Genomic DNA, 26,583 nt, shown 5'->3' on the forward strand with positions numbered 1-26,583 from the left:
ATTTTGGATATCTAAGTTTCTGTCAGAAGAAATGTCCACATATAAAATACCTTGTGTTTTACTTTCTAAAGAAGTTTCTTAAGAAACAAAAACAAAATGTCCTCATTAAAAATGATTTAATAATATCACTGCATGGCTCACATATCATATGCGATCAGGCAAGCAGAATGGCTTCTATTTATCATCAGAGATAAGCCTACACTTGTTGTTGTAGCTACCATCTATTCCACATCTTTACAAAAAAAATTGAAATCTTAATACCATTTTCTTCTTGCACTCCTGTTCCTAGATGAAGTAAATCATTTTGAATTCAGTGATTTAATTCCTTAAATATTGCCAAGTTGTAGTTCGCAATATTTTAGCTTACCACCCTACTTTTTGAACATGATATATATTACATAGAGGTGTTTTAACCTAGGTTATAGGAAACTGCCCCTTTTCTCTTGATGGGAGTGGTTTTAGGGTCTGTATTCTGTCTTGATGGGATGAATCAATGGTTAAACTATTCGACCAGAAATGGAAAAGAAGAGCACAAGATCATATATTTTGGCAAATGATAGATTTGCATGAAGCCCAAAGGAGTGGATCAACAACAAATCAGATAGGATAGAATTCTGCCTCTGAAATGGTAAGTTAAGATGGTATTGAGGGATTCAGTGCAGGGGAGGCCATTTATCTTATAGATGTTGTGAAGGGACAAAGAGCAATCAAAGACAGGAAATAAAACATCAATGCCATTAGCAACATAAATGGAGATTCAGTTGTCCTTATCCTGCATGAAGCTAATGGCTCCTTTATTAGGTAGATAACACTGAATTTCTCAAGAAATCTCTGTACTGTTACCTCTGGGGAAAACAAAGGTTCTGTATAGGTAAAACTCGCCAAATATATTCCCAAATTAAGCCAGAAAAGGCAACAATCTAGCTCACATGTCCTATCCACATTTTCCAGTTGTACAAACTGAAAGATATCCAGTAAAACCTGACAAACAGGAACCAAGGTTACATTCAGTGGAACGGTATCAATGATGGCATCCAAATCGGAATGGATCTGAGCAATTTGATCTGCAAAGCTCCATGTAATTTTTCACATTAAACTATAGATTGGTCTGCATATTCTACTTGTGGTCTGGTGTGTAATAGATTTCTGACCACTTGAACAGGTCTGCTAGATAACCCCTTGCAGTTGCAATGGTGGCAGAAAAAAAATTATTTGAGGCCCGCATTGGCACAGAGAAGGCCTCCCAATAGGTTCTAGCCCATGTTTAGTTAGACATGCTTTGAGTCTTCTGCTAATGTCACTCTTAAGTTTCTGTCTCACTCGCATTGTTTCTGCCAAGTTCTTCAAAAATTATGGTTCCACTCAATAGGAACTGGCCACTGCCCCGGCCGTTTCCCATTCTAGAGGTTAGTCAGAGTTTTGCCAGAAATGTCTGCCAAGGTTTCAATAAAATCTACAAGAGTCAGTAAGAATTCATCTGGATCCATCAGCACTCTGCTATAAACCATCCTAATCAGCCCCACTGAAGAGGCTAAGAGTCCCAGTATGTCTAAATTCGACCAGGTAAAGATCTGTCCATGACAATTGCATGGAGTTGGAAGGCCTTCCCTGTGCCAGTGTTGGTAGCAGAGAGATCGCCATTATCCCATCCAGCACAGAAAGCAAGGTCCAGAGTTTATACTCAGCACCATGAGAAAGGCCAGAAAGTACTTGGCATAGACCCATAGTTATCATGGAGGCCATGAAGTCCTGAGCCACTCCTGACAGGACAGTCTCAGCTGCAAAGACTACAATACTAACTCTGAGACCACCCTTAGCCCAGGAAGATTGTTGAGCAGTGGAGTCGGTGGCATACCAACAGAATCCTTGTCATGGCTACCTGCCTTTAGGTATACATCCTCAAATCCTGTAGACTGTGGAAAAGGGCAACTTGTCAACTCCACTTCCCCACAGACCATGCCTTCTGTTGTAAAGAAAAAAACTAGTGGATAGAGCTGAGAGAGCGAGAGTAAGATTTACATGATTTACTCAACTCCCACACATATGGATGGAAGACTTTCTACAAGTGTTACTAAGTAGGCATTTCTCTACTGACTCCACGTTTTGATTGGACCAGCTCATGGGTTCCCCCCCTCCCCCGCCCACTCATTTGTTGTACCATTCATTCAATGAGTTAGGAAGAAGCCTGGGGGCACTGGGATCTTAAAAGTGCTTTTCATTTCGAATCAGATCCTTAATGCTACTTTTTTTCTTTCACTGTCCTGGTATTCAATTGAAGCATTTTCACCTCAAGTGAACTGGCACCAAGGCTGCCCAGCCTATTTGACTTGGGAGATGAGTTGGGAACAATGACTACCTGTTGTGGTTCAGCACCAACTTGATGGGAATGGGAGTGAGGTGAGTGCTGGGAATGGGAATAGTGCACTTGATGGGAATGGGAGTGAGGAGAGTGCTGGGAATGAGAATAGTGCAGATGTGGGCTCTCAGTTTTCTTCCCATGAATTTAGAGACAGGCCTGTGTCTTCAAGGCCGTCACAAGATTGGAATGTGGTTGATAAGACAGTTGCTGGGTTGCAAGGTCGCACGGGACAGGTGGTGCGAAGGAGTTCGCGGCTGGCAGAGAAGTGTTGACCTCATCTGTGGGAAAACTGCTCGTTAGAGGCTTGTTTGATGTTTGCTGTTTGATGTATAACGTATAAGTAATCTGCCTGGACATTGATCCTGTGTTAGTTTCAACGTTGCGATATGGCTTGCAGTAGCTCTTCATGGAACCTTAAGCTACTTCCTGGTTTTGGCTTGATGCTTTGCTTCATGTCTCCTGCTTAAACTGCAAAGGATTATATTGGATCTTTTACCTTGTAACCACTGAATTTTTACTGCATTTACTTTGATTGTTTCAATAAACTTTCTACCTCTCAAGATTGGCTGGTTTTGTCAGAGAGAGAGCAAGGTGAATCTATTCTGAGGCACAACACTACCCTTCTTCACTCTCCTCTTCCATGATATTTTAATTGTTTCCACCATTTCTCCCCTTGCCCTGTATGCAGTTCTGAATTTACCATTTTGCTTAGGTGTGCTTCAGCACAAGGCACCATTGGCCAGGGAATCCCACCTTCCTGCCCCCCCCCCCCAACTATTTTTTATGATGGATTTTGCTTATCTGGTACAATTCTAAATCTGAGGGTGTTCTGTTTCAAAGCAATAGATATGATAGTCTATGGGAGTGTGCTACAAAGCAGGCAGTGTAGGCTTACCGGGTTTACCTCCTTCAGGGCCAAAGTAAGGGGCCTCATAGCTTAACTAGCACAGGGTCTCATTTGTTCTAAGTCCAGCACTACCTGTATGACTTCAGTGGCTACTCCCTTGTTTGGTTTCATCACCTCCCTCCTCGGGAAAAATGCATCCTTCCTTTATTGGGCAATTGCTGATGAAAACATTCAGTGCAATAATAGGTAAACAACTAACAAAGCAGATAACAAACTTTTGTTGATCAGAAAATCGGGCCCTTATCCTCGTGTAGCCCGTTTAGGACAAACCTACTGGTGACAGATCCACCTGCTCAAGAGTCCTGCTTTGAATGGCCCAGACAAGGTTTGATGAAGGATAGTACCTGCTGAGTTCTGCAAAGGGCAAACCCATTGATGAAGCAGAAGTCCAAAGCAGCAGCAATGAACAGTGACTTCTTCCTCTCTCCAGCCTTGAGATGATCTCTGTGGTCCTCTGTTTCAGTGTTTTATAGCGGGTAGTCCTACTTTTAATAGACCAGAAGCATTGAGAGGAGTGTTGTGAGGGCTAAGAATAAAGGAGGGGGCGTCTATGAGCAGAGCAAGTGCTCCACCCAAGGTTTTATCCAATCCTCTTTTTTCAGCATTCTAAATCTGGGGCAAAAGATTCACTGCTCTTAGGTAGCTGGGAGTCAGAAACCCATGCAAATATATTTAGAATCAAAATAGATGCCTCTCAGATCTTCTTGGTTTGCCTCACTGTTGTGTAAGAGTACCTGTTGCACATTTCTGCTTGTTTGTAAGTTATTTTTGTTACAGATATATCATTTCAAAAGACATCCCTTCCTTTTCTGCTTTCTATATCCACCAGTACTGAGTAATCTTTATGAATAGTTATGAGTAAAGGCATGTGCTTCTTGTTTTGCTTTTTGACTTTCTGACAAGGGATTACACATTTTATCACTAGGTGCGTCTGGGGAACTTGTTTATTGTCAGTCACTTTAATTGGGGAGGGGAAATAATAAAAAGCTTTTGCATCACCAAATGTCTTTCATTGCACAATCAAGCTTGAGGATTTCATTCTTGCCTTTGTCTGATCAGTAACTGGAAAGCTATCAAGGGAAACTAAGGTCTTGCTGGCTTGGACAGAGATGAATTTGTGTGGAGGAATTTCAGTACTGTCATCTATTTCTCTGTCTTCAGCCCAAGAGAAGCCAGGCTTGGTTTTCCATTTCAAATGTGATAAAATGAAAGCTCATTAACAGTATCTGACTTTTCTTTTCCAGCTCTCCATCTTTGCTGTGAAACTGTCTGGTAAATACAGGATAAGGGAATACATTACAATTATGATGCCCTCTGGCAGGCATAATCCTGAGAGAATAAGCCACAGAGAATGCAATACCTCCACATTACTTGGTTTTTTCCTTTCTTCTTCTTCTTCTTCTTCTTCTTCTTCTTCTTCTTCTTCTTCTTCTTCTTTTCATTTATCATATTTCACTTCACTGTGCAATTTGTCCTTCTTTAAAAAGACAAAAAACTATAGCTTCCTTTACCTAGCAAGCATCTACAACTGGGACATAGCAATTCTTCTAGTAAATTAGGGATATTGCAAAACTGAGATTAACCTCAAAGGAAAATTGTTCTCAGATATAGCAGAGGGACCAAGCACAAAAGCAGTATGACAAGCCCGAGGTCAATCCAGTAGATCTGCCCTAAAATACTACCAATCAGGGCTGCATGTAAAGCTGCTTTTCCAAGAAGAAGGAGAAGGAGAAGGAGGAGGAGGAGGAGGAGAAGGAGAAGGAGAAGGAGAAGGAGGAGAAGGAGAAGGAGAAGGAGAAGGAGAAGGAGAAGGAGAAGGAGAAGGAGAAGGAGAAGGAGAAGGAGAAGGAGAAGGAGAAGGAGAAGAAGAAAAAACCCTGCTCATTATATTGTTGAAAAGAAGGTAGTGCAGGGGGAAAGTCCTCAATCCAATCCCTTACTTTCCTTCTGAAGTTGCCATTTGGTGGCAATTCAGTGATTTGCTCAAAGACTGAACCCCAAGTTTGGATTGGGGAATGGAGTTCTCTAATCTGCAACTATTGTTGTGTACAGTTTGTTTATGTGGTTGATTTCATTGCACATGATGATGGTAAAATGGCTTAGTGTACAGTCATTGCATACCTTTGCCATTTTTTGGTGTCTAGTTTTGAAGTGGAAATAAGTATCCAACTTCCATGCAGACAAAATGTTTTTCCTCTTTCATTTCAGAATTGTATAAAATTCTTTTTTTTATCATTCTTGTCTGAGTTATGGAAATCTGTCTGTCAATGTAAAATTCAAACCTTCCTCTTGAAATCTTATTTATCGTAACACTATGTATTGATCATCCAAATCAGTTCTAATGCATTTCTTACATCTAAAATAGTATGGAAAGCCAGCATGGTCTATTGCAAGGTTTCTTAAACCTTTTCAGCCTAAGAAGTTTTTGTGTGACCCCGGCTATATAGGTATATAAAACAAGTATAAAAATGGAACATTTACTAATAATAAATCATTTGCACAGCTTGCTACACAGGCTGATTTTCCTTTTTGTGAGTACAGTCGGAGCATCTTCTGCAAAGTCTACTGCAAACACTGCACAATAGATTCATGTAGATGTCAATAACAGCCACTCGGTGACGTTCAGAGAACTTTTAATGTTGCCAAACATTTTGGGACCCTAACAGTGAGGTAAAGAGATGCTGATTGAGGTTGGGACCCACAGTTTAAGAAGCAATAGTATAATAATTTAAGTGTTGGACTACAAATCTGGAGAAAAGAGCACTGCTCAGGCAAGGGAATCCACTGGCTAGAGAGTGTGACTTGGACTCAGAGAGATGATTTGAAGGTAACCTCACACAACAAATTACCACCTGTAGATCAGAGGCTGTATAGCAAGAATCCCTGTGGAAGAAAATACCACTTAAAGACTTGATTTGACGTTGGGCAGAATTTATTTACCATATCAATGAACAAGTCTTCATCAAAGGTCAAGCCAAAGCCAGGTCTAGATAAATATTCAGGGTAATGGGGAGGAAGAATATTTGATTTCTATGCTACAAGGCAAATGAGATTGGGAAACTATGTTTATTGATCACTTCATCTGCAGTTTCAGCTTCTGAACGAAAGGATGCCGAGATCATAACAGCCAGTCCTGGACAAATTTATTAAGAAATAATCCAAAAGGAAATTATCATTCCCTGAAAGCAGTTTGTGTCTTTGAGATGCCTGCAGCTTGAGCAGACACAACTACACAAAGACTATGGAGAAGCCAGCAGGCTGCAAAACTAAATATAGACCTTGGTTTTCCTATAGAGATAAGGGTGTTATCTTAGACTTTTGTGTAAGAGTAGGATAGTTTTTATTATATTACATATTGTTCATATTCTTTGTAATAGATATGATATTTGTGAGTTTTTATTAGGTTTCTGAGAGGCAATTGTTTTTCTTATGGCTTTGCTTTTGAACCAGTAAATCTATACCTTACCAGCAGGCTACCTCCACATAATTAAGCTTTGGCAGAAACATTGTCCTGCAGCTTTTCTAAGAAATCTAATAATGGGAAATTAAGAGAAAGATTTGATGATGTTTTTTTTATATCTGAGAACTTAATGAAATTGGATGGAGGCATAGAGAGTTACAAACTGCACCCTTCATTGTTTGTCATACGATTGCCTTGGAGAGCACCTTACATAGTGCTTTGGATGAATTGTAGCACTTTGATCATTCCAAAAATAGCTGGTTGCCAATTTTTCCTCCCTGTGCTCCTCACCTAAAACTGTTTGATTTCAAACCCAGTCTACATGAAGGCTTCAACTTACATCCTTCTTTAAATGTATTTGCAGATGACATTTAGGCATAATCTTCCATTGCTGTTGAATTTATTGCGATTGCCAAATGTATTTGGGGAAACCACAAAAGCCTATGAGTGCAAATATGGTCTCTCATTTTTGAGCTGCTGGTTTCTGACAACCAATATTTATCAGCTTTGCATATACATCAATTCCCATTATATATTATAATGGATGTATGTGTGTAAGGTGGCTGAAGAATCCTTTCTTCCCTAATTGTCACATACATCCACTGATCGATTGTAATGGCAGCAGTGAAACAGAGTAGGGATGGAGAAATAACTAGTTATAATCCATCATATTTCTAGTGCAGATGGGGCTTTTGTGTGTGTGCCCTCAACCTGCTGGTTGACATATTGCAACCATGTCAATTTCACAAGGCAAGAAATCCTCAATGGTGATTTCCATTGCTTTCAGCTAAAATATAACTTCACCACCTGAACAGTCCTGCATCCATATGTAAACTAGGCTTGACCCTGCTTAGCTTCCACAATCAGATGTGATCTGGTGACTTCGGGGTGTGTAGAATGAGTGAGGCCATCTCTTTTCCTAAATATATCCTGTTGAATACACTAGAATGTTGCCAAATAAACATTCATATTATTGAGCTGTTTGCTTGCAATTTTATACTTTTTTAAACTTGGGAGTAAGTTCCTCTGAATTCCAAGTGTTTTTCTTCCAAATAAACCCAGGACTAATTTATTGTTGTAAATCCTTAAAAGAAGGCAGGAACATCATTTATGCATGGGGTGCCCTATCTGCTGGATCTTTTATGATCAGGAGAGCTCTGTACATTACTGCATAAGAAGAGGGATAACCTTTGCATACAGGTGTTTTGCCTAAATATATAGCAGAAACTGATATGGATTTTGTCTTCTTTCATAAATGAGAAAGAACTCATTTATTTAGGAGAAGGAATCTGTATAAAATGCTCACAAATTTTGGGTTTCCATGCAACAACAAATATGAGGTTCAGTAGCTGAAATGTTTAAGTTAAGGACAAGGTATGTCCAAACCTCATGCTGCTGGACTTCATATCTCATTGTTCCCCACCATTATTTATGCTAGTTAAGATTCAGGTCCAACAGTATGGCAAGTTTCCCCACTCTCATTTAAGGATATCTTTAAAAAAAAAGATTTTGATTACCGTAATTTTGTTTTGTTAAATTAATGAATTGAAACAAAGACTGTTTGCTGTGTGACTCTTTCAGCTTTCATTAATGCAGAGATTATGTATGATTGACTGAAACTTTCTTTCTAAAATTGTAGCACACATAATAATAATAATAATAATAAGAAGAAGAAGAAGAAGAAGAAGAAGAAGAAGAAGAAGTTGTTTTATTTATATTCTGACCCCTCTCCCGGAAGAGTCTCAGGGCAGCTTAAAACAATATATATATATATATATATATATATATACACACACAAGTACATAGGTCAAATTAATATAACTTAAAATAGAACCATTGCAATTATGGAAAATGTATAAGAACATAGACATATTTAAATGAGGAAACAATTTATTTTAAATTGCAGTTTTAAAATAGGTGTTTTTTAAAAAGATGAACAAAAAGTTTGTTTGACAGGACTTACTAATAAGGAGGCAAGATCCCATCTTCACAAGAGCTGTTCACCAATGGGCAGGAGTATGTGTATATATGGGTGTATTTGTGAATGAAGGTGAGAGGAAATTCCCTGCCCTTCTTACCACGCATGGAAGTTTCAATGGCGGGTGCTCCCTCCACTCTCCATTTTCAGTAGGGCCCCTTCTTCCCAGGGAGACTTCTTCCCTCTGGTCCACCTGCTCCCAGCTAAATGGCCTTTGAGCTCTCCCTACCCTCCCACCCTCAGTTTCGATTTTACTGTTGCTATTGTTTCTTGCTTCGTAAATGTGTCACAACTTGGGGACGGTTGGTATGGGGATTGGATCTGATATGTCATTCTCCCCTGATATGTCTCCACAACGGGCCATAGTGATTCAGCAGGTGTCCTGGGGATGTGAGTCTGCTCTCTGGTCAGGTCTGGGGGATGGTTGCCCTTGCCCATGAAAAAAAGAATGCACATGTATGTTGACTAGTTGCTTTTCTCTGTTCATATATTATGGTTGGATCCCAACATCTTTCTGTATGAGAAAAGGGGCTTAAATCCAAAAAAGGTTCCAACTCTTGGAAGCTACTCTTCTTTCACTCTACTTTCCCCACTTCTGTGATTTTCCCAACTATCTATTGGACCAACTTGTTGGGTAGCTTTTGAAAAGATTTGGGAATTGTAGGGCAATGGGGCGAGTAAGGGAAAGGAAAAATGTAAAGAGTAGGGGAAAGTAGAATTGTCAGAAATTATCTTCCCGGCTTCCTCCATTCATAAGAACGCTGGACTGAAGCCAACATTTTCCGTGACATGCCCTAAAGTTTCATTTGCTTTAATCCCACTGGTACTAATGAATCCCAGAATAGTGGCAGGTTGATTCATGGGCTTAAAAATGAAGCAAATCATGTTGTGGTTCTAATTCTAAAGTCATTCATCCAAACTTGGGCAGGGAGGTAATCGCATTTTCAAACAAAAAAGAAAGGAAGCCCAACTGACATTTGCCACAGGTATTGGGTTTTAAGTTCTATATTTTATTGACATTTAAGACTTCAGTCGTCCTTTGATGTAATTATATGTCATTTCTTTTCTATTGAAATAGTGTTTAGAAAGGACCAGACAGATTCACTTTGCAACTAATTTTAAAAGGCTGCTTAAGATAAATTTACAGCTGATCAAATATTTATTAGAATGCTGACTTGTCCACATTCAGCAATATCAAACAAGCTATTTTTAGAGCTTCTTTTTCATATAGCCTAGCTTAAATGTAACCGTGTTGCTAGACTAAGTTGTCATTTTAACAGACGTGAAGCTAATGGACAGCAGGTGGGCTGATCCAAGCAGCCGTCTTCATTAATGTAACGTAAAATCAGCTTTTGACTGAAACTGTGCCTGGGTGCCAAATTGCTGTGCTAATTGGTTTTGTAATGGGAATAGTGGAAGCTTTTATCAAAATTATATGAGAAGTTGGTAATGTATTAACCAGAATAGCTCCTGTGCATATCTCATCATATGGAGACAATGGCAGAGCATGGATTTTATTCTGTTTTATAGGGCTGCAGATGCAGTTCATGGGTTCCTAGTTGAGAGGGGATTGAGTACTATAAGTGAAAAGTGTATAGTAGGGTTTTTCAGCCAGGATTCCCTGGAACCCTTGGATTTTATGAGAGTCTTCTAGTGGTTCCATGAGAGATCATGAGTGAGGGAAAATAGACCTCTAGATATAATATTTTTTTGCAAGGGTTCCCTGACCCCGGAGACATCTTTCAAAGGTTCCTTTAGGATAAAAGCTTGAGGAAAATCAATTTAACTCTTCACCTGTTCCAGAGCATTCTGAATAGTCCTTAGTAATCTGTCAGACTAGTTAACAGTCAGGCAACTATCAGGACATTTCTTTCTTTCTTAGGATGGAACAGTAAAGTAGATGATAAAGACATTGAACTAGTTCAATAGTTTCCCTACCTTGGCTCCATCATTAATCAAAATAGAGACTGTAGTCAAGAAATTAGAAGAAAACTGGGACTTCGGAGGACAGCTATGAAGGAACTAGACAAAATTCTGAAATGCAAAGATATATCACTGAATGTTAAAGTTAAAACCCATAGCATTGTGTTTCCTATTTCTATGTATGGTTGTTATAGGTGGACAGTGAAGAAAGCTGATAAGAGGAACACCAATTCATTTGAAATGCAGTACTGGAGAAGATTTCTGTGGATAGGGAGGACTGCTAAAAAAACAATTAAATAGATTCTAGAAAGAAAAATCAAGCCTGGACTCTTTCTAAAAAGCCAGGATGATTAAATTGAGACTGTGCTTTGGTGATATCATAAGAAGACTCACTAGAAAAAAACAATGTTTGGAAAGGTAGAAAGCAGTAGGAAAAGAGGAAGGTCACATTCTAAATGAAGAATATGAATAAGCCACAACTGAGTTGGCAAGACCCGAACAGTTCTATTGAGCATGGGTTCATATGGAAGTCTCTCAATCATGAGATCGCCATAAGTTAAAGTCAACTTGAAAACAGTTAACAACAAAAACACAGAAAAGCGCTGCAGATCAATCCCAAGGAAGAGTGGACTCTTCTTTGGGATTCCGTCATATTCCAGCAGAGGCGACTAGGGTGATTCTTCCATGCTGAAATATGCAGGAGCATAGTTTTTTTTAAATTGAGCTATTTATTCATTTATTTAAAATATCTGTATCCTGCTCTATTCATGAGGTTCTCGTGGAAGCATGCGATGAAATTAATTTAGAACAATTTAAGGCAGTAATTTTAAAAGACTAAAATATATTAACTCATTTATCAAACCAGACAATTAAAAGCCAGTTTAAGCGCTTTAAGACAATGCTGACTGTAACTCATGTGCAAATGGGACTCCATGGATTTTAATAACAAGCTATGTTTTTAAAATACTGTGATTGCAGTGCTGGCACCCACTGGGCCTTTGAGGGAAAGGTTTTCCATACTTGGGGTATCACAGTGGAGAAGGCTCTTTCTCAAATTCTTTCATGATATATTATCCTCACATTGATGAACTCAAAAGAAGCTGTAGTTGTCCTTATTCTGTAAGACGTGAGCAACATTGTTGATGATTGGGTGACTTACAGGTTTCTCATTCATGGAGTTGCCATAGTTCAGTCAACCTATGGCAGTTAATCACAACAGTGGAACTTTGAGAAGGACCTCTACAACAGGCCTTAATTTTCAACCAGTTTTATATATTTAGCAGCTTGGATAGCCTCAGTAAAACTAAATAGCCACTGCAAATCTTTATCTAAAGCAACCTGGTGACCTTCACAGGTTTAGGGCTCCAGCTCTCATAATTTCTGATCATGAATCAGGCTAGCTGGGACATATAGAAGTTGTAATCCAAAACGGCTGAAGGTAATCTCTGAGCTATTGTCGAACATGAAGAATTGCATTGGAGAATTATTCAGAGCTTTCTAGGCGAGCCCCTTTCTGGTCTGATTGTTAATTATTTGAAGAAACATCTTCAGAACTTCTTTCTCTTGATTTTTTAAATGTACTTTGTCACTATATTTTGTTTCATAAATTTTGAAGCTTGTCAAATTTCTGAATTCTTTAATTAAGGACAAAAATGTTTCATTTGTACTATTTGGATTTTCTAAAAGGAAATCATTTTGTCCCTTTCCCCACAATAACTACACACTTCTTAGTAGTTGCATCCTGGAACAGTCTGATCTCAATATAAAGACTGGAAATTATGTCTTTCATTACAGGCTATATTCTGAGTATTAGCCATTGACTTTGGACTAAAATATGGCAATATCCTTCATATTTATTTTTAGAAAATCATTTTCATAATTATGGGAGAATTTGTAAAGCTTTTATCCCCAAATTTAATTTTGACAGTCAAGATGAAATATTTTCCAGACACTGCAGAACAATACATTTATAGCCACCAAAATTTTAGTGTTAAGTCATTGAAGAAAAAAGCACCCAATGTTAAAAAATTTGTTATCGAAATTATGTCAACTAGCTACAGGGGCCATTTACAAATTAGAGCTGGGATGGGAAAGAAATTAATTTGTCTCAGTAGTGATAAATCCTCTTTGAAAAGTTTCAGTCAGAAATACTTTTTTGATATTGGTAAATGCAAGTTGAGCAAAGAAGTGGTGAGATTAGGATAGGACTAAATATATGTATTGATGGAAGTTATGAAAATAGTAATTAGTATGTTAGACGGAAGAACTGCTTTTGTATGCTTTGGAGCATTTACCAAACTGTCAAAATGTATTTGCATTTATTACTATGTGTTATAATAGTATTATTTATAGATATAGATATAGGTAAAGGTAAAAGGTAAAGGTTTTTCCAGTTGGTGCTCATTTTCAAGGTTGTGTGGCTGGCATGACTGCATGCAGCACCGTTACCTTCCTGCCAGAGTGGTACCTATTGATCTACGCACATTTGCATGTTTTCAAACTGCTAGGTTGGCAGAAGCTGGGGCTGACTGCAGGAGCTCATGCCACTCCCTGGATTCGAACCTGTGATCTTTCAGTCAACAAGTTCAGCAGCTCAGCTGTTTAACCCCCTGTGCCACCAGGGGCTACAGATATAGATATAGACACACAAACATATATATCTCATATAATATACGCATCATATGAGCCTAGCCATCATGAGTGTTGTTACAAACAATTTCTTTTTAGAGTTATTTTTCTTCTACTAATTTCTGATTTGGATTGGATATATTTTAAAAATCAATTTTCCTTAGAGTTGCACCTGCTGTCTCCTGAACAGCTCAGATTTTTTTTCTTTCCGTCTTTTATTTTGTTGAAAATTCAAAAGGTCGTGATGTATGTCTGTTATTGTGCCAGGATTTTAGGAAAAAAAAAAAGAAAAAAGGACAGAATTGTGCGGGAAGGAGGAATGATAGATGAAAACCCTGGGTTTGGATTTTCTTCGTGTGTAGTAATGTGGGCAGGTATCCATTCAGCCATCTGGCAGCCTTTAATGCTTTACAGATGGCTCACATATTTAAGAGTTCAGAACACTTACAAATTTGATTTTTTAAAACATTAATGTTTCAGAATTGTAATGCCAAATCTGTGTCAATAGTCTTAGCGTGGGTAAAGGTAATTAGAATAGTGCATATAGGCTTTACTTTGCCAGCTGTATTTTTGGCAGTTTGTTCTTGATAGAGACACTTGATAGTTCATAGTGTCATGCAAATTTGGGTGGGAAGTGATAGTGCGAAAAGACTCTTTGTAGTAATCAGATGTTAAATACTGACATGGTGGAACAGTTAAATATTCCTGGAAGTTTTGGAATTCCTTTATTTATTTAAAAATATATAAATGTGGTCAGTTCCTTGTTCAGAAAAGTTTATTTAGATGTGGATAAACTCCCAGGAGACATTTACTGTCAGCAGCATATCATTTTTCCCTTCACCTGCATTATTTGTTTATTTTCATACTTGTTTCTTATGTCTGGCAAAAACAATAAAAATCTGTGGCATCCTAAAAAAAGATCAGATGAAGTATGGCTCTGAGCTTCGGGGAGAGGAGCAAACTATATCTGATGAATCTAGAGTTTAATATTGAAGGTACTACAAATATAATTGTAGAGATATTTATTTATTTATTTATTTATTTAGAGCTTTTATAACCCGGTCTTCTCGACCTCCGAAGAGGGACTCAGGCCGGCTAACAGCGGAAAATTCATACACACATAGAATAAACATAATAGCATCATAATACATTAATACAAAAATACATTAAAATAGGATATCTGTGGCACGGATGCAAAATTAACTAGGAAAACATGCAGTGTGTATGTGTGTGTATATATAAGAATACTAAAATATTTAAGATGATTTAGGAAAGATATTTAGAAAAAAAACTCAAGAAATCAGCAAAAATATCAAAGAAATAGTACTTTAAATTAAAAGTTATTTTCATAATATAATAAAACAGCAAAACTGTGTTACATTAAGTTTGCCTTTATTTTTCTTAATTTACTTTTAATTATTGTATGTCAATATTAAGATCAAGTCAATGTAAAGTTTATCATATGGTATAGTATGGGATATAGTATTAAGCTGGTTTTTAATAGTAACTCTCAAGCCACCAGAAACTACAATTGTCCAACACTGGACAAACCCCATTTTTCTGGTTAATGGAGAATCTACCATAATGCCATTTTGAAAGTTCAAGTATGGTGAGCAAAGAAGATGAGCAAGTAATAGAGGAAGGGGCCAGCAATGTGTACTGGTTTGAGTGTTGGACTATGAACCTGGAAACCAGGGTTTCAATTTCTGTTCAGCCACAGAATCCACTGGGTGACCTTGAACAAGTCACAATCACTCAATCTAAAAAGGGTGGTGATGACAAACCTCTTCTGAATAAATCTTGTCAAGAAAACCCTGTTATAGGTTTGCCTTGGTGTTGCCATAACTTGGAAAGGACTTGAAAGCTCAATAACATGAAGTACAAAAGACTCAATGGCATTGCCTCCCCCTAAGCCAAACCACGAGCATAAGATTTTCCAGTGGACACACCCATAAAATCAACTGTTGAATTTTTTTTTGTTAGAATCTCCTTCTCATTCCCTTCTAGCAGCTTGATTTGATGTTCCAGACCCTTGGCAAGTCATTTGACCTTGTCTGGACAGAAGTTACCACAGTGAAAAGTAGTTAAGAGTGCTATCATAGTCGCAGTTGTTGGTGCAATGAGTCAAGGTGCCACTGTAGGATTGGCCTTGTAAAAAGTGCAACCCTTTCCCCTGGGATATCATAACTCTTTGCTCTCAGATGGAAGGACCAAGCAGAAAGGATATGTTTTCTTAGTACTGCCACTAAGACTTGGGCCTCATCACACTTGAGCATTTCTCCACTTTAATCCACTTTACATTGCTGTGACTGCCTCCTTCAGAATTCTGAGGTTTGTAGTATAAGGCAGGGCCTTTAAACTGCTCATCCAAAAAAGCCCTGGGCCTCCCTAAACTACAAATCCCAAAATTCTGCAGGAGGAAGTCACAGCATTCAAAGTGGATTAAAGAGGGTAAATGCTGAAGTGTGATAATGTCCAGAGTATCAGGCCATCCATGAATTGCATTTTATTGTGCTGACACTGACTGCTGTCAAAGTCCATCTGTCCCCTATCTTGTAGATTCTACGAAAAAGTTGACTGAACCTTTGCCATTGCAATTATTACTCATCACCCTGTTTGCATATCATGTGGTCAATTTTCTTTTTAAATGACTAGCCATCTGAGTGGTCACCTTCTAGATGGTCTCTAGGGTGTCATCTTTCTGCCACTGCCATCCCTGGGGTGTGTGTGCACATACTGTTAAAATGCAACAACCACAGGGATGCGCCCTGAAAAACGAAAACAAAACCACAATTGACCAGAAAGACCCAGAGTTAAGGTTATTGATTTGGCAAATTCCATCTCAAGCCAGAACTAGAGAATTTATTAAGAGATTTTATTCTGAATAATGGTGGTATCACTAATCCAGGTACAAATTGAGTTTTCCCCTTAATTTGGTGTTTGTCTGTCAGACTGTTTGTTTTAATTCAATTTATCCTCCTAACTCACATTACTTGCTCTATAAGAAGCATGATGTGTCCCTGGAAGGCTGATAGAGATCACAGCTGCCAAAATTGATATTAAGGATGATATTATCTTTGGCAATACTTATCCACAAGACTTTTTCATTTTAATTTATTGAAGATGCTTTTCCCATCCTCCATCAACTGTATATTATCTTATCTTTTCATCTCCAGCTCAATTTTAGTAAGGGCACTTTATGTTTATATGGATATGTGTTGTATGGTGGAAAATGTGATGGAACTGTTAAATAAAGCAAGAAAAGCAAATAAAATGTCCATATGGCTTTGAATGACTGACAGCTGCATTTTGTTCCCATGTGCCAGGTTTGGTTTGGACAGCTGTGTTGGGTGATGAGGAATGGCATTGGCTCTCATGTCCGCTAGTTTGAAAGAGGTGCGAAATATTTGCCTATTCTGTATTGGAAACTGGTGTCACTTTTCTCCATCTTGAATGAACAAGGATTACAATTCTGAAGGCAAAGAGTGTGGAAAACAGTGGAAGGAATTGGGATGGTTATAAAATGGAGTGAGGTGGCCAGCCTTTCCATGAGGAGGGCATCAAAGCATCTCAAAAGCATGACCAGGGATTAGAAGGCTTAAAATTAAATCTGTGTAATTTTAAAATAAAATGTATGTGGCCTGCATGCACTTTCTTACCAAATACATCTCTATTCCAGTCTCAGCAGCTTGATGTTTGAATATTTCAAAAATGTAGATGTTGTTTGGAGTGAAAGAGTCTTAAAATTTGAATGTGAAATCTGTACTTTCAGTACTATAACAGATGTTGTTTTTATCCAATTTTTATGGTTAACTTTCTAATGTTAACCATATGCAAGTATTCCTATCAGCTTTAAAGAGCCTAGACACTGTTGTCTGTTTTCTTCTATACCATGTATACCTGTGTATAATAACTTCATGTATAAACTGAGGACAGGTTTTGGAGCCAAAATTTTGGCTCAGTCTATTAAAGTACAATGTGAATTCTTAAAGGAAGCATTCCAGTCTCTGATTAGAGAAGCCAGAAGCTTAGTTTGTCTCATGGGAACCAAAAAGAAGCACCAACGCTCTCTTCTCTCATGCTGATCCTTTTAAGAGAAATGCCAAAGAGATGCCACCACTACCAGGGTTTTCCTGCTCGGGTATTCAAAAGGCCAAAAGTGACACTATGGCAAAGAGAGTAAAGAGAGTTGGTGTTTCTTGTGGGTTCTCATAGGCTCTCAACTTTTGCCACTTTACCCAGAGATAGGAATTCTGATTCCACAACATTTTCTAGTTTGTTACATATAGCTTTCACCAGGTGTAGGGGAAATATGGCCTCCCATATCTTATTAAATCACAACTCCCCTCACTTCTTGTTATGTATATTCAAGTCATTTCTGACTTATGGGAAACCTGAAGTGACCCTATCATGGTGGATTTCTTTTTTTGGGGGGGGGCATATTAATTCAAAGGGATTTTCCCCCCTTGCCTTCCTTTGAGACCGAGAGTGTGGATTGCCTAAGGCAGGCATGTAGCCGGGGGGGGGGGGGGTTCAGCCCCTCCCCCCCCGAAATTCTCATGGTGGTTCGCGAAAAGGCCTTACTGGTGCATTACTTAAACTGTTATGTTTATTCATATCATGATCTGATCACCATACTCAATATATCCCATATATCCCACTGGCTGCCATTTATTTTCTGAGCCCAATTCAAGGTGCAGGTGCTCACCTACAAAGCCCTGAACGGTTTGGGACCGCCCTACCTGCGTGACCGCATCTCCATCTACGAACCCGCATGCTCGCTCCGGTCATCTGGGGAGGCCCTGCTCATGATCCCACCTACGTCGCAAGCGCGCTTGTTGGGGACACGGGACAGGGCTTTCTCTGTGGCGGCCCCCCGACTTTGGAATGCCCTTCCAAAAGAGCTTCGTCAGGCCCCTACTCTAGCAGTTTTCAGAAGGAACCTAAAAACTTGGCTGTTCCGATGTGCCTTCGCAGATTAGGAATCCCCATCCCCAAGTCCTAGAAGCACTTTAGCACAACCAATGTTGCTGCACACCGCACTTTTAAGGTTTTTAAGGTTTCTCCTACCATCTCAGCACTTTTAACCCTGTACCCCATTGCGCCGGCCGAACCAGTTTTAATAGTGTCTTGATGTATTGATGTACTGTCATTGTGGTTATTTTGCTTAATTGTTTTGATTTGCTTTGTTATTGTTATGTTATGTTTCTATTGTATTGTGTTTTGAGGCTTCGGCCCGTGTAAGCCGCATCGAGTCCTTCGGGAGATGCTAGCGGGGTACAAATAAAGTTAATAATAAATAATAATAATAATAATATGCATGGGGGTATTGGGGTAATGATACAAAAGGTTTGCTAGGGTAGACCCTCTTTCACTCAGACTCACCCCCCCCCCCGAAACTCAGCCCCCCTGAAAAGCCCCCTGAAAAAAATTCACCCCCCCCCCCGAAACAAAATCCTGGCTATGGGCCTGGCCTAAGGTTACTTAGGGCAAGGATCCAGAGTATTGCCTACCATGTCCTAGATCAACAAATCACTCCTAGTCAATGATAAGTAAGTTTTCTGGAGAAAGAGGCAATTTCTGGAGAATTAGATTAATGAACGTGAGCACTTGTAAATGCAGTTTGCATTTATACACATTCATCTTGGAGTTGCTACAAATGTAAATCATATACTCATCTTGCTCTAACTACCAAACTTTTGAGGCTTTCTGCATTGTGAGTTTCAATGTAAAACCTTTTGTTTACTCACATGTGTATTATTTTCACATTTTGAGTCATATGTTGAAAAATAACTGTAATGAAACTAGAGACCATCTGTACAATTCAGTTTTGATTTTGATTACCGTTAAGTGCCACAGACCATAACAATGTAATCGCATATTTATCCATAAAAGTAAACATAAGAATATTAAAGTAAAATACATTATTTTAATAATATATGTTCTGTTCTTTTCTTCATATCGGCACAACAAATATTAGGAAAACAATCACTGTGTGAATATTAATTTAAAATTGACAATATTTTGGGAGTGACAGAATATGATCTTGGGGTCCCCCCCTTTCTAATTAACACAGTGCAATTTTTAATAAATTATTTTTTTCTATTGATTTATCAAAATGTTTCATCCCTTAAATCAGGGGCTTCAAACTCATTTTCATCAAGGGCCACATCAACCTTATCGTTGCCTTCAAAGGGCCATTGAATCCATGGATGGAGAATTGAATCCATGGATAGAGGACCAACTATAATTTTTCACATAGTGGTTAGTGCTCTTTACTTTTTACCCAGTTTTGGTCCCCAAATGTTATGGAACAACAGCTCTAATCACTTTTGATTATCGGCCATGCAGACTGTGGATAATGGGAATTTTAAACCAACAGCACTTGTGGTTCCGAGGCTGGGGAATGTTTAAAGGATTTTAAAGTCAGACATCATACCCAAAAGCTTTGTAAGCAAATCCAAACCCCACTCTCCTGACTAAACGGAACAAGTAGCAGCCTTTCAGGTTTTTCTGTAACCTAACTCCCATCACCTCTAGTCATGGTACCTAATGATAGGGAATACAGGAGTTATAGTGCAGCATCTGGAGGGCCACATTAAGTGACATGGTGGTGGGCCAGATTTGGTCTGCAGGCCTTGTGTTTGACACAAATGCCTTACGTGTTGAAGAAATTACATAATTGTGCCCACTTCTTAAGAAAATTTATAAGTATAAGTAATATGGGATATATTCTTCTTGGTCCCCCCCCCCCCTAAAGTAGCATACTGATAAATTAAAAGGGATACTTCTAAACTTCTCACCATTAGGCATTTGGCAGTAGTAAATATGTCAGTTGGAGAGAGATTTACTGTGATTGTCTAAATATATTTCTCCCTCAATTTGAGCTGAAGATGGCATGTCTTATGCCATGGAGGCATTCTTAAATTTGACACGGCAGATAAATTTTGGTTGCCTGAATACATCACTATGTCTCTACTTAAACTCTCCTTTGGCAGATAACAACTTTACATCCATAATATGATTCATACATGACACCGGATCCTAGAAGTGATCCTTGAAAGCTGAAAAGATTGCTTAACAACATTGAGATGTAATTATTCAACTGAGCATAACTCGTATCGCCTGCCTGTAAAAATATGCTACGTTGCTCCAATAATGCAATATAAATAAATAAGTATAGATGCCAAAGATTATTCCCAACCTTTAGGGGCAAAAGGTTTTTGTTCATGGCCCTAGATTAGGAGTCTAGTAGGGCAGTGTCAGGCTCGCAGAGATGGGAAAAAAGAAAGGAAAAACAATGCTTTTAAATTTCCCACCTCATTGAGACCTTACCCTAATGTACATATAGAATTAAAGACCTGTTAATTTTTAGAAGAGAGACAGGAACAATTGTTAATTTCATGTGATTTGTATCCGTTCTTCTGAAATATGTTTCATACTGCAGCAAAATATGAACTTAACTATTACTTGCTTCAGTATCTGAAATTTTTTATTAAATTGTTTTAAAGAGAGGATTTCAGAAAGAGATGAGATTTAGGGCCCTTCCAGACAGCCCTATATCCCAGAATATCAAGGCAGAAAATCCCACAATATCTGCTTTGAACTGGATTATCTGAGTCCACACCCTATATATTCCAGTTCAAAGCAGATAATGTGGGATTTTATTCAGTTGTGTGTAAGGGGCCACCTATGAACTGTAGATTAAAAATTACTAGATTTTTCATGGCTTTCTTAATTTAGTTTCTTTGAAGAATGTAGTTGAATACACCAGACCACAACCCTATTTTTGTTATATCCAGGGTAAAGTGCTTATTATACACTCTAGTTTTATAAATAAATAAATTAACAAAATGGGCTTTATTTCTTTACTTATTTTACACACACACACACACACACAAATTTGTGGATAGTATTGAAAAGCGTACAAGCTACAGGTAAAAAGATTCCACCTGAACATTAGAAATAATTTAAGTCTATATGTTGCTGATCAGTTGTTTTTAGATAGATAGATAGATCAACTTTTAAGATGATCTAGATTGAAAATGGATAACTGAAAATATTATAGATATTCACAGTGATGTCTATACTTAATATTTTAAAATTGAAATTCATGATCTTGCATCAGATCATTAAAATCTAGTTTTCAGTGTGGTAATAAACAAGGACCAAGGAAAGATACTTTGAGGCCAGACTCCCTCTCTCTCTGGATATATATACTTCAAAGCATCATACATCATATTTATTATATTGAAATCTTCTGGTTGAACTGTAACAGAATATTTGTGATGCATATTTTTAATTACTGTATGAAGTATGGTGTGTGTGAGCAGAAGTGTTTGATTATGGTACTGGGCAGAAAAATGGGTCTACTTAATTGCTAATACATGTTTCAGCAACTATTTAGTATGCATAATTATCCAGAAAATACATTATTTTAAATGATACGATCCTGATTTAAACCAAATTTAATTGGGTTACTTTACCTGGTGCTTTAAAGGAAAAATTAATGTCTGTTCATCCTGATTCCATTGCTGGCATGAGTGGTTGTGTCTTTGTTGAAGCAGCATTGCTCAGCTAAAGACATAATCAAAAGCGTCGTTATGATCAATATTTTAATCATGGTAGTTGCTTTACTATTGTACAAGGACATCCTGAGACCAGATTCAAATCCCTCCCCTTCCATGGAAATCCACTGGGTGATATTGGGGAAGTTTCTCAGTCTCAGAGGAAGACAAGGGAAACCCTTCATTGAATACATTCTTCTAAGAAAAACTCATAGTGATCTTAGGATAACCACAAAATATTGAATAAAAATATTAAGGCTGGGTACCTGGTTAAGAGGCGGAAATTGACCTAAAGTCAAGAAGTGAAGCCTGGCAAAGTGGAAACAGAAATGAACACATCATGAGAAAGTGAAGACAGTAATTGTTATATCAAATCTAGGGCTTATAATAGAAGAGCATTCAAATTTAAAACTCAAGATGAATAGATGGATGCAGGACTTCACTTACAGTGGTACAAATATATGCAACTGAAAGAAAGATTTCTATTATAGTGAATCTAGTTTTGCTGCTTTTTATATTGCACATTTGTCTTTCAGTTGTTTTCATCAACCTTCTATTCTCAAGAATCTCAAATATGCCCTAAAGTACTACCTGACCGATGTGTATACACTAGTTAATAGCCATGGCCACCTCTGTTCTTCCAGTTCTAGAAATAAGATGGATATCTTGAGATATTAAAAAGGTTGTTATGGTCACAGTGGTATTTATTTATTGTGTCAGGCAACCGAACAGTTGTATTACATTGTCACAGTGGCGAAGTGAATGAAAGATACACTGGATAACACTTAATTGTTTTGTGTGTATTTGTGGAGTCATATTGACAGACTACAGCAGGCATCCTCAAACTGCGGCCCTCCAGCTGTTTGGGCCTTCAACTCCCAGAATTCCTGACAATTGAACAAGATTGTTAGGGCTTCTGGAAGTTGGAGGCCCAAAGAGCTGGAGGGCCGCAGTTTGAGGATTGTCTCTGGGTTGTCTAAGTCAGAAATGCTTGAAGGCACATGCCAACACACTTCCTTCTTTGGCAAAGCAAATTTGATTCTTCTCAAGATCACTGAGCATAAAACTTAAAACGTTTGTTCTGGCTCAGTTGTACTGGTTTGTATTCTAAATTTTGGCTTTGAATTTATTATGTGATCACAACAGCAGCAGAATGAGCTAAATTGCACTATTTCATGCAGAACAAAGCAGTCTCAACATTTGAGCCAAAGGAACCTTTAAAAGTATGCCATTGACATTTTTCAAAATGTAAAATTGTATAATGCCTGGGGTAGCTGCACATAGCAATGTGCTTAATTGCCATTTTATGATAATCCTTGATTGATCAAAGCATTTTTGAATGACTTCAGTTGAGAACTTCATCAGACCAGATTTTTTACTGCACTTTTGAATGGTTTTAAGCTTCCCTTGCCCCCTCCCCCCTCTCTCGCAGAGCTATTATTCCGGATGGCAAGATGCATCCCTTTCCCTGTTGAATTCACATGCTCATTTGCAGAAGCATTTTTAATATGCTTCAGATTCGTAATGGCTACCAAATTAAGTGCAACATGAAGTTTTGTATTAACTTGCTTAGAAATGGCATGGGAAGCAATTGACATTAATTCACAACCACCTTCAAATGACTTCTGGCACTTGCTTTTCAACTAGGAAAATTAAACTGGGTGGGGAAAAGATTTAAAATGCATCTAAAATGTCAGATCTTCTTTGCAGCTAGAATGCAGCTGTTGCCTATGTAAAGTTCAAGGACATTGACCTCTGTCATTTATCAGGTTTTTCAAACTTTTACTGGGTAGATGGAAAGAATTTCTGTATGACAATTGAGAAAGTTGTGTGTCTTGCCCTTTTATTGTCTCCATTTTCATTTGGTTTGTCTCTGCTGGATTTTAAATCAGAAAGACCTTTTCAACAAATAGGCTTGTCAGAGGAAAAGAGGATAGTAGAAGGACTCCTAGCAAACTGTTCAAAACAGGTTGACCCCTCCTCTTAATTCCTTGCTCACTTGCCCTTCTGGTCCCATCTTTCTCTGTTCCATTATCACTCTGTCAAACTTCACACTATGAACTCTTTTAGGAAGAATGTCCTTGAATATATGTAATGTGAAACATCAAGTATGTTGTTATATACTGGGGTGGGGGGTGGGGTGGATGGGCCTGGAGGAGAGCAGGAGGGGTGGGGGGCTGCCAACTGGGGGCCAAATAGGAAGTGGGCAAGCAAGCAAAGACTGCTCATTGTTAAACTAGTGACTAGAAAAATCTAGTTTTGCTGTTTGCCTGTGACTGCAAAGCCAGGCCATGACACACAACTGGTGGGCTGTGGTCTGCTTTGTGAGTCATAGGTTGTTCTGCCCTGTTCCGGAATAATGCACTGGAGTCCTCCAGAGCATTTGTTTTGTAGAGGCTGGGATGTTTGGAAATAGGTGTTTTTGTTCTAATAATTCCTACATAATGGATACTTTTCCAAATAGGTCTGCAAAAATAGGAGATTTACTGTACCCCACTGTGGTGAAGTGAGTGGTATTACATGGATTGATTTCTGGATTATACGTTGTGCAGGAATTCTATTAAACATGTTCTATAGGTATCAAACTTACGTTACTGCTCTTTCTGCTCATAGAAATGTGCACTCTTCTTTAGGGAAATTCAACCTGAGAGATGGTTTATGTACCATACACTTTCACTTTGAGTCCAATGATCCAAAATCACAATTCTACTCAACGGTGTTAACTTTATGAAAGCATGTCAATTGTTAAAGTTTTTGGTCACTCAACAGAAACTAATAGTTCTTCATTTAACAGCCTGTGGTAAAGAGACATTTAGAAGAGAAGCATGTCTCTTTATTGCCAGTCCAGCAGTCCATGTTTTTTACCATCTGGCTTTCTCTTGCAGATGTTCAAGTTGTTACTATTCAAAACAAGTGAAAAAGAGTAGAACTTCAGACCCCTACTGTAGTGAAGGAAACTAAACATGCCTAACCTCTCCCTGCTTTCAGCCCTTTCCTTCTCCATCAAAAGCTGATTGTCCTAATGTTAAAGGGACTTCATTTACAACGGCTGTCTTGCTCATTTATGAGAGGTGTAATTTAGGTGCACAGTGCACACTGTATCAGAAGTCCCCCTCGGTTTTTGAGCAAGCCTACAGTCTTTAGTCTGTACAGTGACTATGACTATCTAACCTTGCTTTAATGGCTAAATTGGATAGGGTGTGACCTGTGAGGCACATATTTTATGTACTTACCCTTGAAGTCAAAAATCAATAATGATAACTGAAATCTTCTTGCTCATGCCTGTCATCAGTTGTTTCCCAACCGCTCAGTTTTTAAGACTTCTCCAAGAGCAAAAACAAATTTTGCTTCTTTTCTTTCTGCTGCAGACAAAAGTGAAAATGGGGAACCTTATCAGAGAAGGAAAGGTGCTGGAGGTGGCCAGCAAGATGTTCCTACTCCATCCCAGACTCTCAAAGACAGTACTCCAGTCCCAGCAAGCTGCAGTTGGAGGCGAATCATGCTGCTCATCTTAGCAATAACAATACATAACATTCCAGGTAAGTGCCAATCTGTTTTTTTAAAAATGCCAGTATCCCATTCCTGAAGATGTGACTTGTCAAGGAGACAGAACAAGTTGAATGAGAACCTCCATATTTTATTTTATTCTGCAAAAAATTCACTACTGTTGCACTGTAGGCACTCTGCTGTCGTTGTGACAATTGGACAACTCGAGCAAGATTACTTTTCATTTTAGGATACTTAGTTCTTGTCATGATGATCCCGCTTGACTCCTTTCATCCAAACACATAATACTTTGAATACAGTTCTTGCCATTTGTGTGGATGTTATCAAAATTATACCTTAAATTCAATTTAAGAAAAACGGAAAGAGGGATGTTAAACAATTTTAATTGTAAAGAATTGTAAAGAACAGACACACTTTAGATTATTATTATACAGTTAAGAAAATAGCCACGAAGGAGTAGAAGGGAAGTCACCAAAGATCTGTAATATTTTTCTCTTTTTTTCCTTTTCTCCTCTCCCCCCCCCCCCCCCTCAATTTGTGTGTACTCATGTCCTTTCTATGTTATACTTTATTGGAAAACTTTAATAAAAATTATTTAAAAATTCAATTTCAAATTGGCCCAGTAAAGATATTAACAATGTGATGGAAGTTGGCATCCCCACCAGATCCCTACAAGGAAGCAAATGGATGTGCTAACTCTAACATAGCATTTCTCCTTGTTTGAATTCAGTATTTTCCCCTGTTATCATTTTCAAACATTACTTTTCTGTAGAAAATGAGAAAAATACAAAACATGAACTCTGAGGTAATTGATTTAAATTGAGCTCTTATGCCTGATTTTTAAAGAGGCCATTTATGTTGAATATTAATTCATTTTTGAAAGATAAAAGAGATGGCCACATATCTCAAGGGTGACATTCCCATACTTTAAGTGTTTTAGGTGTCTTTGAGGGGATGGGGATTGTTTAGGAATGCATGCTCCAAGAAAATGCGGGTGAAATGGCTGGTTGGGTATATAAGTGCTTCCCGCTAGAGAAGAACTTATGCTTCTATTTTTTGTTCACTTTGCCTTTATATTCCCTTTGAACAGAAGTGTAGGTATTTGATAAGCAAAGGGTTTCCACTCTCCAGACTACTTGTAGTAACATAATGAAGGGTGATGCTTAATAGTGCTTGGAAAGCAATGCAGTGTGAGGTTTTTGATTAGCAGCATCTAAAGCAGCCACTGATGACACAGAGAGAAAAGCAGAAGCT

General features: G+C 38.3%; 1 protein-coding gene across 2 annotated transcripts in view; it reads left to right on the forward strand.

The window, feature by feature from the left end:
- Positions 1–26,583, forward strand: part of SLC39A11 (solute carrier family 39 member 11) — a 339,314-nt gene that overhangs the window by 183,668 nt on the left and 129,063 nt on the right. For both annotated transcript variants that reach the window (XM_060764226.2, XM_060764225.2), the window contains exon 6: positions 25,191–25,361. In XM_060764226.2, the coding sequence (XP_060620209.2) occupies positions 25,191–25,361 (171 nt within the window). The remainder of the gene's footprint in view (positions 1–25,190; positions 25,362–26,583) is intronic.

The sequence above is a fragment of the Anolis sagrei genome, chromosome 2 (genome assembly GCF_037176765.1).
Source record: "Anolis sagrei isolate rAnoSag1 chromosome 2, rAnoSag1.mat, whole genome shotgun sequence".
Taxonomy (NCBI): domain Eukaryota; kingdom Metazoa; phylum Chordata; class Lepidosauria; order Squamata; family Dactyloidae; genus Anolis; species Anolis sagrei.